At 40.0% G+C, this 13,486-nt stretch overlaps 1 protein-coding gene across 3 annotated transcripts in view; it reads right to left on the bottom strand.

Moving 5' to 3' along the window:
• Nucleotides 1–13,486, bottom strand: part of ORC3 (origin recognition complex subunit 3) — a 75,554-nt gene that overhangs the window by 13,488 nt on the left and 48,580 nt on the right. The window contains exons 14-17 of one of the 3 annotated variants that reach the window (XR_007355903.2): nucleotides 5,104–5,237; nucleotides 3,265–3,350; nucleotides 1,555–1,647; nucleotides 350–491 (exon numbers count right to left, since the gene is read on the bottom strand). Coding sequence is in view for 2 of the 3 variants with exons in the window: in XM_048845039.2 (XP_048700996.2) it covers nucleotides 350–491; nucleotides 1,550–1,647; nucleotides 3,265–3,350; nucleotides 5,104–5,237 (460 nt within the window). In the remaining variant the exon portion in view is untranslated. Of the gene's footprint in view, nucleotides 1–349; nucleotides 492–1,549; nucleotides 1,648–3,264; nucleotides 3,351–5,103; nucleotides 5,238–13,486 lie in introns of all 3 variants that reach the window. The other 2 variants (XM_048845039.2, XM_048845040.2) reach the window with 2 other exon arrangements.

The raw sequence follows: 13,486 nt of genomic DNA, 5'->3' as shown, positions 1-13,486 counted from the left end.
ACTCTCCTGTCAGGGACATTGGGTCATCCAATCAAAGTGGAGGGTGAGAAAGTCTTTCTGCTTATCTCTGTAGAGAAGGCTGTTAAAAATGAGGCTCTGGAAACTGCCTTCCCACCCAAAAGTCTTAATGAAGCAGCATCAGCTTTCTCCTGAGTCAGGCAGATTCTCTGGCTCTCAGCCAGTTCCCCAGCTGCTTCATAAAGAGCCACTTGCTAGTTCCTTGTGACAGACCCTACTGTGTGCCAAATGTTATGAAATAGCAAAATTAAAATACACACATTAGCCTCACATAGACCGTGCACGAATTACACACAACTATGAACAAGTTACACAGTTGTCCATTTCTTACTTTCAGGTAGCAATAGGGGTTGTTCAGAGCTGTGTGAAGAGCAATCCGTGGTGCAGCATTCAAGTGCTCACGGAGGGTGTTAGCAGTGTGGAAATACACCACCTCGTTCAGGGTCTGCATCTCTGCAGGAGCAAGGTAACTTCTAAAAGAACAACAAGGGTTGTATGAAAAAGACAGCTCTTTAACTGAAGGGACATTACGAAACCACACTGAGAGCTAAGCTTTCACAGGGATAGCAAGAATGTGCATTTCACAACAGGCATGGGCAGAAAACCTCTGAAAAATAAGATACCCCAATACCTAGAAACAACTTCTAATAAAATGAGAATTTCAGGAATTATCAACTCAGCCTCCCACTTCAAACATTTCTTAATTAGAATCCTACCTACATCGGGAAAAATTCACCCAACAATGCAGGCAATACCCAGAATGCAGACACCAGTCATCTGCCTTACTCATTACTCCTACACCACCCATCCAATCTTTCAACCCCTTCACTGGCTTCCTCTCACTTTTGTTTTCAAATTCAAGCTCCTTGTCTTGGTCTACGTAGCTCTGTACAATCTAGCTCCTGCCAACTTCTCTGCCCTAGTCCCTTTTTGCTCCACACTTTTGATCCTTCCATCTACTGAAGATGCACAACTAACAGCTGCCTTCATATCCTTCTCCAACCCTTGTCTCCATACTGACTTCCTTGTGAATGCTTACACTTGGAACTGTCTCCACGAGCCCATCTGCCATGCCTTGCATTAACCAAAATTGAAATGCATATCACAACCCTAGCCTATACAATGCGGAAGAGAAATAATGGATAGACCAATACTAATTATGGTGTGGGCCATTTTGATCTTGTCTTGTCAACTGCCATATTTTTCTTCATCTTCTGCAGCAGCAGGAATGAGTTGTACAATTTGTGTTTCAGACTCCTTACAGCATGGAAAACAGGCATTTTCAGAGCCCTCATCCAGACACAGATGGCTGCAAGGATACCCAACAGCAACATTTCACAGAATTAAAAAAGAGTGGGGAGGACATGTCTCATATTGCAGGACTACCGCTGTGATTTTGACAGCGGTTTCTCCCAAGTCTGAACTGTTTGGTAAACTGTTGTTCTGTGTGCGTGTGCATGTGTATATTTTTGTATGGCATCTTATGAAACTGTATCAACTATTAAAGGGTCCAAAGAACAGGAAAGCTCACCTTACCAGGCTGTCTATAAAGTCAACAACTTCAAATCTGAGCATTTCAAACTTCGTTAGTTTCTTAGATCTTTTTGATTCTTTCAACTCCAGCAAAGTCTATTAAAAAAAGACAGAAAATGCACAGCCCAGTCACTTTGGATGGCAAATCCTTTTCATCTAGAGTGATGCTGACAGGATTATTGCATTTTAGAAAGCAAGACATGAAAAATGATTGCCATGGCTCTCCTAGGTAACACATATTAATCTAAACAGAAATAAAGTTAGACTGACAGTACTGTGTTCCCTGTTCATATACCTTTTGTAAAATAGCATACAAGTATCTGCCTGCTTAAGAATGGAAATAAATGTTTTCATTGCGAGAGTCTGTTTTACTAAGACAGAGCTAACACTAATCTGAATCTAACACTAAACTCTGAAATTAGTGCCCTAAGGCTAGGACAAGAAAATTTCAGATTGCTTTTTCTCCATTCCTAAAATTAACATACATTATGGAGTTATAAAAAGGAAAGGGAGAGTTGTCTCTTGGACGGAGCCAGGGACTGAGACATAGGGAATTTGGATTCTTGCCCCAGCTCTGCTTCTGATTTGCTGTGCAACTTTGAACAAGTCACTTAGCCTTCCAGGGCCTCAGTTTCCACATCCATAAAATGTGGATAATAATATGTACCTATCTCACAGGGAGGATGTGCAGATTAAAAGTCTGTAAAATTCTCAGATGCATGGTGCAAGGTGCTATCAAAATGCTAACTGGCATTATTATATGAATTTGTTAGATGCAATGAAGTCTGACTCAACATCTGCCCTTAAAAATACAAATAAAAGCACCTTAAGAGCTAACATAGGTATTGATGTACCAATTTAGCTACAACAAAATAATGGTGTAGAGAGATGTTGAACTATACATTAGAACACATCATAGTTGCACTTCATACATACCTGGTTTTCACAGACTGATACCAGGCTTGAAAAACCAACTTGCCTAGGGCAACTAGAAATTTTAGTCAGAGTAAGGCTGGAGAGCTTCTGGCTCCTTCCTTGCAGGGCTGCTTGCCCTTTCATCAGGGGGTAGGGACAGGGGGAAGAGAAGAGGTAGGCAGAGCCAGTCAGATGCTACTAACTCTTTTTTTTAAGAATGGGGTGGAAGGAGATGAGAAACCCCTGAGCTGCTTCTCCTCTAAGAAGAAGAAAGGGGTAGAACAGGGAGCAGAAAATCCAGATGTAGGAGAAGAAACCTGGAGGCTGAAGCTCTCTGCATGCTAAGGAAAGCAACAGTAGCATCTGCAAGGAAGCTCTACAAAGAGGTAGAAGGTTAGGATGAGAATTGATTGATAGGTGGGGGACGGGGAAGGAGGTGTGGTATAAAACTGTAAAAAAGTGATGTATTCTTTGTGTGGGGAAATCTACTTAGGGGAGGACTGTCAACACATGCCAATGGAAGTTAAATATGCATGGGACTGTGGTGCTGCAGGCTATTTTTTTTTTTTTAATCAAGGCCAGTATGTTTAGTCAGAAAGATAGGAGTCAGGGAAATTCTTCAAGCCTGTGGCTTCTTATCTGACATTTAGGTTGGGTAGGATGTTAAATTTTCAAGTGACTCACAGAACATTATTTGCTCACAGATATGGTGTGCAGGGCAGATCTAACCAAGAATAATTAAAACCTCGAAAAAAATAAATCTTGAAACTAGTTTGGAGAAAGTAAAATTGGCCTGACCTTCTGAAGATGATAGAGGTCCATCTTCTTCTGGAGTTCCTTTTGTGATGACACACACACATCTTGTGCCTCATTGGCTTCTGCTACTGGAACAAAACCAGTGTTCAACACACGGGGTAAACTTTTTCTAATATCTACAGAAACCCGCTGACCCAGGCCAAAGTGAGACAGGGTCAATGGTACTCTTTCATGTCGGATGAGGACCCAAGTCCAGTTAGCTATTAGATTTTTCTCCTGGGAAGCAAAGGTCAGTAACACTTCACTGTGTAATTTACATTGTAAATAGTTATTCAAAAACAGAAAATTCATTCCTGTGCAGAGGGCCAGCACAAGGCCTACGCACCACTTATATTTCACCTTAAACTTCTGGACCACATCTTCAACAAGTATAAATTGCCAAAGCTCCACTGATCTCAGTGAAGCAGCCACTTAATGAGCTTTTAAAACTCCTTACATTATAAATTTACATTTTTCCCATGCAAAATTTTTAAAGAGAAAATAGGTTCTTTTCTGCCATTCCCAAACGCCGTAACCTGGATTTATTGAAGTGAGAGCAAAGTGAAAAATAGAACATACTGAAGCATTTGACTGACCCAGTTTTATCTTAATTTTAACCTATGCCTGAATTTTGCTTTCAGAACCCTGTAGTTTGTATATCAATAATTGCATCAATAACTAGCAGCTTTGCTTTAAAAAATCCTGATTATTTGGTGGTGGGTTAAGTCTCAATTTTGATTCATTTTAAAACAAACAATTCCTATCACAGTAAGAACTAATAATATTCAAAGCAACAGACTGTTAGGTTACTTGCATTGCTTATGGGGGTTGTTCCCTGTAGGTCACAGGTTTAAGTCTGGTTCAGGTCAGTGGTGAAGTATGATAGCTGTTTGGTGGGTTACATGAAATGAGTTGGTAGTTGCAATCCAATTTTAGTGGACAGGTGTCAACATCTTAAAATCCATCATCACAGTATCAACAAAAGCCAAAGATTCAATAAGCACGGAGACTACACTGCCCCTTCACACTAGAAGTGGTTTGTCAAAATCAGGGTGAGGTACATTAATGAGCACAGGGAAGACTGTAGATGTGCTGCCTATTTTCAGTGTTGCCAAATCCTGCAATTTTATCATTACTCTTGTGATCTTGGCAGTCTTTCTTAAAGCCTCAGTTCCTGAAGACAACTATTATGGGATAATGTCAGCTTTCATTTACAAATAAGGAAGTAAGCTTCTAGCCCTCATAGTTGCAGACAAAAGCCTGAAAACATGGGGAGTGTACCGAAGGCTCAAACTAAAGGCAAACAAACAAAACAAAAAGTCCAAATGTATTAATATTTTTTTTAAAATCTCAATTTTTAAGCCACTCATGATTTTTGAATGCTTGAGATTGGCTATACTCTATGCTGTCCCTGTGCTGCGGTTACAAAGAGGCTGTTAATATAGGACCTTTTCTTTTTCCTTTTGGGCTGCACTGTTGAACTCTACAGGTTGCCACTGGCCATTACTACTGCAATCAGGCCACCCTGACCTGAACAATCCATCTCTTATTTGGATCTGGCTGTGACTTAATTTGCACATTTTTATTAGCTGGCATGGTAATGAGCCCAAATGGATATGTAAAGGAATTTGCTACTATTAATTTTTCAAGCTTTTGACTTATTCAAGAAATATTGTTGAAAGCTGTAAAGCATTTGGTATTCTTATGTGGAGAACTTTCTGGATTTGATCTCAAAATACCATGAGACATCAGAGTTGTTCTCTCTCTCTCTAATGTAAATTCTCTGACGCCATTTTATAGCAGATTGATGACAGACACTTTGGTAGTATGTTACATGCTCACCTTCCAGATTTTGAAACCGTGTCAGGAACTCCCCCAGTTTCTCTACCGTGTTACTAAACTGTTTTCCAGAAGATGATGTAAAAATCTCCACACATTTTTGAAGTATGGCCACCAACTCAGCCTTAGCCAACATCCTGAAAAACAGAATCAAATAGCTAATGATGTAATATAACCAGCAAACAAGAAAAGCATTTGTTGAAGTACTTAGAATAATGTTCAATACTGTATTTTCTACTCATCTGAAAAAAGAAAAAGAAATCCCCAAAATCTGTAATTTAAAGCTACCTGTTTTCTTGTAAAGTTGATTTCCTACAGAATAAACTAAGGCTGTTTAGCTTTTACATTCAAAGCTCAATATTTAAAAAGGGCTGAAATACTGGCCGAGCTAGAAGATATCCTTCAATTTCCCCCTAGAGTAGATGGAGAATAGTTTCTTCAGAGTACCCAGTCTACGAGATCATCTAGAGCTGGAAGCACCTTCCTATGTCTTCCCTCTAGGATCTGATTTAGAGGTGAGAACTTGGACTTAAAGCTTGACAGGGGTTCATGATTCATGCCAAACAAGGTGTGTGAATTATAAAAACCAGAATAGCCTCGCCTGGCATTTCAACATCACAAAACTCATTACATTCTGGGATCCAGAATGAACTTGAAACACAGTCAAAGTTAATGATTCATGTATTTAATTAATATAAAACCACCACTGCTTTTTATTTATACAACACTTATAATCTGTAGATCTCAGCATTTTATAAAGATGACTAAGGATTGCTTAATCTCAATATTTTCATTCTAAAGATATCAAATCAAACATCAAATATAAATTAAATCTAAAAGTAACTATATAATAATATTCCAGGATCGTCTCCTGTCTGTGTGTCACTCTGAAGACTAGACTATCTGTTGAGTCAGTGTGAAAGAATGGAAACTACAAGCATGGTTGAAAGCTCTTTGTTCAGAATATCACCAGGTTCACCATCTGTTACTGTTCAACTTTTAAATTCTCAGCCATTTTGACTTTACAAATTACATTTTTGCAACAGCAAGGCCTTGTGATCTAAGTCATTAATACCTCCTTAGTGCTATGGCAGTGGCCATGGCTCTGGTAGCAGAGTTTGAGGTGTGTAGCAAGCTATGTTGCTATAGATATATGGGCACTGGTTTTGAGGGTTCACCTGCTCAAATGGTTCACCCCTCAAGTATGGCACTCTTATTTTAAATTAGCGTTTTCACCTCTTGCCCCAGCAAACCCCTTTGTTTGCAAGGTAAAAGGTCTTTGTAAATAGACCCTTTGTACACCCAAAACAATAAAGGTAAATTATTAGCTAAAAGGGAGTGCAAGGGGGCATAATGTAAACAGGTTGTAATGTAAACACATTTGTGAATCAGCCTGTCACTCCCATCCAATTTTTTCAATTAAGAAAAGTCAAAGAATTAGTCCTTGATTTAAAGCCCTATAAAAGGAAAATAAAAATACTGTAAAACAATTTGGCAGCAAGAAACCTTACTTCAAGAAACAAAATTACTTTTGTAGGACCGCTATCTCCTATCCAGAAAATAGTTTTTGCTAGTCGTAGTGAATTTCTTTTTCAGACAGCAGTGGCAGAAAAGTGGTTGAGGCTCTGGTAGAACAGACCCCATCCTTCATTAGCCAGAGTTTTCAGGGACTGTGGAAAGGATCAATTTATCAGATTAAAAGTCAGTAAACGCCCATAGCAAATGAGAAAGTTTTAATTCCCACAATCTTAATGGCTTTTAGAATAAATTCCATTGCCTCAACTCGCCAATCACCTTTTAAGAGGTCAGAAGAGAAATAATATTATTTAAGCATCTTCTATGGCAAACCAGTGATTCCCAAATTAAGAAAATTAAAATGGATACATACCTGCAATTCTTGCGCAATCATATACACAAGATGCATTGGTATGTAGTGGTTAGAACTGGCCAATTTTAATAAAATTAAAAAAATTGGAAAGTTGGCAACCAAGTCATGCTCTTTTCATATAAAATATCAGGAGCATGGTTGTTACCACAGGTGGTTAAAAGCATATCACCTTAAACTGATTTATTTGTATATAAAATTCAAGTAACTAGTAAATCACGCAAAGTAAATAAAGTTTTACCATGCTAATCAATTAAAGTTGTACCAGGAAAAAAGACCTCTCCTTTGCAGGTGTCCAACAATTCAAAATCCTCAGAGGCCAAGTTGGAACAAGCACACAGCAAAATGCTGTTTGTCCTCTGGAGCAGCTTTAATGTCCTCACAATTAATCTGACGCAAGCCCAGGCCTTTGGAGCACCTTGTCTGCAGAATGCACAGTATCCAGCCAACAAGCTGACTGAAGACTCTTGATCTCCAGTACTTGACTCCCATATAGTAGAAACAAAGAAAAGGTACTTTCAGGTAAAAACTCCAGACAGTGTGAACCCTAACATTGTAGTAACTGTGGTCTGGAGCTGACAACAGCTGTCCGCTGTAAGAACACCTGGTGCTGCACTGGTAACATCCTCAGAACAGTATAATCTCACCTCCCAGTGGCGCTATACCTGAATTTGGAGAAGACTAACTATCAAGATGAACAGTGGGACAGTACGAAGTTTAAAAGCTGGAGTAATGGGACTGCATTAGCCTTACACAAAGTGTCAATTCATTTCCCCTACTCCAGTAGCACAATCAAGAGAGCCTACTCCTAGCAAGTCCTATCACATTGTAAAGGGCCTAATAGGCAAAAGTGTGACCCTTAGCTATCAGCTACTGGATGTAAACGTGTCACCTTAGGTAAACTGGAAATAGATCTTCCCCTGATCAATAACTCTGTGGGGGAGGGAGGGAAGGCAGTTACACCTATAGCAGAGGTATTAATCAATCAGGTTCAATTTATGTATGTTCCTGTTGTGTTAAATCTGTTAAGTGGAATATGGGTAAATTCAGTTATTAGAAAGACACCAAAGTGGCCTCTTTCTTTTCATTACTCCTTGTGGAGAAGGTCACTGCTTATCAACAATGGATGAAGGATATTATAAATTTGGAAATCCATGCCAAGCATCAATTATGTATCCCTAGGGGGAAAAAAAGGGGAACTGATCCTTTGTGGATCATAAAAACTATGTCAGGGTTATTTAGAAATGGCATGTCAATTTGGAATCAGGTGGATGTTGAAAAGTTAGGAGACACATTATGTGTTACAGGGACAGGTTGTCAATCCAGTGCAGCAATGGATAAAAGATTAATCAAACAAGGAAAGATTTATAGCCGATAATACGCATGAAAAAGGTAGACTGTTTAATGAAACTGAAATTAAAATTAATCAGTCAATTAAACAATAATGATCAGGAAAGGTATCAGTATACAGGGAAGGAAATGATTTGTTCAGCATACAGTGAATATGTATTAATACCATCAGCAAGGCACTGCAGTTCTTGGAACTAGGAAAGGTCACAGATTTAGCCAAGGATGAGCAGCTGCTAAACTGGTATTGTCCAAAATGTTTTTAAAACCACAGGGAGAAAAGCTAATTGTTTAAATTCTTGTCAAAAATTATCATTGGGGTTAATCAGAAATATGGTAGTACTGTGATACAGCACTCTAATCTTGACTTGTGTTATTTAACAAAAAAATTGCATCATATCAAAATCCTTATGTCTCATTTACAGTCTTGTTGCCTGTGTTTGATCCAGATGAGGATTTTTTTTTTAGCCAATTGGTAGCTATGGACTCAAAAGGTCACCTAGAAGGCAACATCTAAGAGGAACAAATAAATGTACCTCCTCTGGTGGTCTATCATCAAGGCCTCCAAATGTAGAAAGTTCCATGAATTGCCTGTTGCTCTGACAAAAGGCATCAGTACATCTGCAGGTATAATGTGTTTGTGGCAGACATGCCGCTGTGTGGCCAGAAGGAAGTTCTGCGGAAAAGGACCTAGGGGTGACAGTGGATGAGAAGCTGGATATGAGTCAGCAGTGTGCCCTTGTTGCCAAGAAGGCCAATGGCATTTTGGGATGTATAAGTAGGGGCATAGCAAGCAGATCGAGGGACGTGATCGTTCCCCTCTATTCGACATTGGTGAGGCCTCATCTGGAGTACTGTGTCCAGTTTTGGGCCCCACACTACAAGAAGGATGTGGATAAATTGGAGAGAGTCCAGCGAAGGGCAACAAAAATGATTAGGGGTCTAGAACACATGACTTATGAGGAGAGGCTGAGGGAGCTGGGATTGTTTAGTCTGCAGAAGAGAAGAATGAGGGGGGATTTGATAGCTGCTTTCAACTACCTGAAAGGGGGTTCCAAAGAGGATGGCTCTAGACTGTTCTCAATGGTAGCAGATGACAGAACGAGGAGTAATGGTCTCAAGTTGCAGTGGGGGAGGTTTAGATTGGATATTAGGAAAAACTTTTTCACTAGGAGGGTGGTGAAACACTGGAATGCGTTACCTAGGGAGGTGGTAGAATCTCCTTCCTTAGAGGTTTTTAAGGTCAGGCTTGACAAAGCCCTGGCTGGGATGATTTAACTGGGAACTGGTCCTGCTTCGAGCAGGGGGTTGGACTAGATGACCTTCTGGGGTCCCTTCCAACCCTGATATTCTATGATTCTATGATACCAACTATGGAACCAATCATCAGCAGTGTCATAAGATGACCAAGCTCCCACAGAAAGGGTGATCTCTGGTGGAGATGGCCAATGTTGTGTAGTGACCAACCATCAAAAATATCATCCTGGTAAGAGTGCAAGGTCGTGACTAAGGGCTTGTTTACGCTACCCGCCGCATCGGCGGGCAGCAATCGATCAACTGCTGAGTGCTCTCTCGTCAACTCCGGTACTCCACCAGAATGAGAAGCGCAAGCAGAGTCAACGGGAGATAGTCAGCTGTCGACTTACCGCAGTGAAGACACTGTGGCAAGTAGATCTAAGTACGTCGACTTCAGCTACGCTATTCATGTAGCTGAAGTTGTGTATCTTAAATCTCTAGAACTGATCAATGAAATTGGTTTTAATTGTTCACTTTATTAACATAACTTCATAAGCAAAGTTTTATGAATGAAACAACATTAATTCATAAAACTGGTTACCCCAATAACTGGCTAATTGAGTTTCACTTTCAATCCAATTGCTGCTTAAATTGCTGAAAATTACACTGTTTCAACATTGTAACTTCTGTTCACTGTTCGCCATTCCTTACACTTGTCCATATTGTAACTCAAACTCCATTTTAAAATGCTCACTTTATTTTGTAAAAGCTTGCTGCAATCTTCATTTTTGCAAAACCCTGCTGTAATCTTATTAGTTTAGTTTAGATGTGTGAATGAGGTATGTATGGATGATAGAGTCAACCTCCAGCCCCAGCCTGTCTTGATGAAATAAAGTGTAAACACCCAGCGGCTGAAGATGCAAACAACAGCCCTGACAAAGTAAGAGGAGTACACCCTCAAAAGAAAAGAACAAAAGTACAATTGAAGAAACATCAAAGCCAGGTGCCTAGGCTGAAAGTCATGTCTGCAATTGACGGGTGATCAATCACACCGAACCCAGAGGCAGCGTGACACAGCAAGACCTATACCTACAAAAACGATGGGTGAGATGGAAGACTTTGAAGAGTAACATTCTGCTGCCAACATGGAAGGGCATCGGTGCATGCCCAACAGAGACCCAGCTCTTCCTTGTGCCCAGCTTTCCTGGCCAGTTAGCCGCTACAAGCTACGAACTCAAGCTACATTCAGGACTGGTAACTATACAGCAGCTGCAGAACCTGTGTATATGTATGAACGAACGTGCGAATGAATGTGAAACTTGAATGAAATGTTATAGCTATAACTGGTTTCAGAGTAGCAGCTGTGTTAGTCTGTATTCGCAAAAAGAAAAGGAGTACTTGTGGCACCTTAGAGACTAACAAATTTATTTGAGCATAAGCTTTCGTGAGCTAAATAAATTTGTTAGTCTCTAAGGTGCCATAAGTACTCCTTTTCTTATAGCTATAACCGACTGCCTACTATGATTCTTTTTGTATTCACAATAAATGTGACATTTTGTCTTATCCCCTTTAATAAGATCCTGCTGGTTTTTATTTTATTGGTATAACAAATCGACCCCACACGGTAGCGTAGACAAGCCCTAAAAATTTCTGGTTTTATCCGAAGGTGCATATGTTAATTGGGAATATGGCAGTTTCCCCAGTACCTGTTTTAAAAAATGAAACAGTTTTCACTGCTAAACCAGAATATCAGGATCTAGTCCGACAGAGCACACCAATGTTGCAGCTTCATATTGCCCCTCTTAATTTAAATTTAAGCTAATTAATGAAGGATAAAGATTCACACTTGATAAAAATTAGTAAGGAAGTAACCGAGGCAGGACAAATATTCACCAGGTTAATGGATGGAGGTGATTAGGTGTTGATTATACCTCTACGGATGGAGACTGGACTGAACAGATGAACTTGTAGTGCAACTGGAGTCATCTTTGTTTTATGCATTGTAAAATCAGAGGTCTCAGCGAACGGTATTAAGCACTCCCCCAAACACTTCCCCTAGAAAGCCAACCCCAGACTGTCTCCATTCAGAATCCTATTATCTCGAAGGAGGTGACCAATTAACCTCAGGTAACCCAAACTAAGGAACAATAGTGTGTGTCCAGGCAACCAGCAGCAGTATACCAGGTACATGAACATTCCTATCCATCTATTCATCCATATCAGCCAATATAGCATCTCCATGTGGATGGTATATGTTGTTAAGACCCAAGATAGTGTGAAAGGGTTCATTAGCAAATCACCCCATCGAGGGGAGGGGAGGTGACCTGTAGTCAGCTATTTTATTATACATATAGGGGCATACACTAAGGTACAGGTGTGGAGTAACGTAAAAGCCTACATTCTCAAGCCTGTAAAGACAATAGCTAAGCCAAACTAAGGCCCAAGGCTTAAACACTTGGCATACCCAACTAACCAGTAAATGACCCTATATCACAAGACAGAATGCTGTTATAAGCAAGTGTTGCTACACTGCTGACAGATAACTACAAGATGCCAGCTTACACCAGCTTTAGATATTTTAACTTTGGACATCTGCTGATTTGCCTACAACAATGCCAAGGTAACTAAATTATGTATACGCTAATAAGCTTAAAGTAAAAGACAAAGTAACCTACAGGAGAAGGGCATCACAACATTAGTAGGGTGAGGAAATACAGATAAAGAGGCTGAAATCCCTACTGAATATGCACTGGACATAGGAAGCATCACCATAACCTCTGATAAAAACTGGCACTCATCCATGGGTGATCCTGGGTGATTTCTTAGAACTTGTCGGCCAAGAACCTCTCATGGATCATTCTAACTTCTATGGGGATCCCCAGCAGATGATGATGATGTGGGTATGCAAGTTTTGATGCTTGTATTATCCCTGTCTATTTTGCTACATTGTAGTGTTTGTGATATTGCTGATTGTGCTAATAAAACTATCACAAATTCAGAAGATCTCCCTAAGTGTGTGCGTCTCTTCTCACATACGCTGGCATCCTCGCTCCCAAACTAACTGTAACACTGTGGCCTATCTCAAAGCAACTGAACCCTGTCAAATGATGTAATGTTCATTGGAAACTTTAACATCACTTGACCTATTGGTTAAGCAACAGATTTCATAGGTCTTAGCAGATTCCTTCGTCCAAGGTGGCTAGTATAGTGTTAACGGAAAGCCACAACACATACTTATATCGGGGCACGACAGCTTGATAATTTGCCACACGGAAACCCATGGAAATAGAAGAATAAACCTTTTCTACAATAGTATCCAGTCTACTCCCTTTTCTATCCAAGGGATCACACAAGTATGCCCTGTTACTTTTAAATAATTCCTGGGCTGCAGACACTGACATAGAAATCAGCCAAGGAATGTTGTAACAATTCATTAAAAAAAAAAAAAAAAATAGCATGCCTCCGACTGTCCCCCCCAAATATACTGGTGGTGAGGACACAGGAGAGCACCAAATGTCCTTTGCTGGACTGAGTAGTCCTTGAAAAACAGGAAGTGTGATTTTGTCTTTTGTCTGCCATTCCAGGATATTACAAAGAGGATCAGATGTGTCTGGTGCCAAAACTCCTATCTGTAACTGCAGGGTATTAGCAAAAAGAAAAAGGAGGACTTGTGGCACCTTAGAGACTAACAAATTTATTTGAGCATAAGCTTTCGTGAGCTACAGCTCACTTCATTGGATGCATGCAGTGGAAAATACAGTGGGGAGATTTATATACACAGCCATCCTCCCTACCAGCTCCTGAAATTGCTTCTATTCATTTACAGGGGAGACAAATGAAGTTCCAATTCGATCCTTAAAGGACATACCATCAGTATATTCTTTGACTGGTGACTGCTGCACTTGCTCTGAAGGACTC

This window comes from Caretta caretta, chromosome 3 (assembly GCF_965140235.1).
Source record: "Caretta caretta isolate rCarCar2 chromosome 3, rCarCar1.hap1, whole genome shotgun sequence".
Classification (NCBI taxonomy): domain Eukaryota; kingdom Metazoa; phylum Chordata; order Testudines; family Cheloniidae; genus Caretta; species Caretta caretta.
The sequence above is the reverse complement of the archived record's forward strand: the minus strand, read 5'-3'. Positions and strand labels throughout refer to the sequence as shown.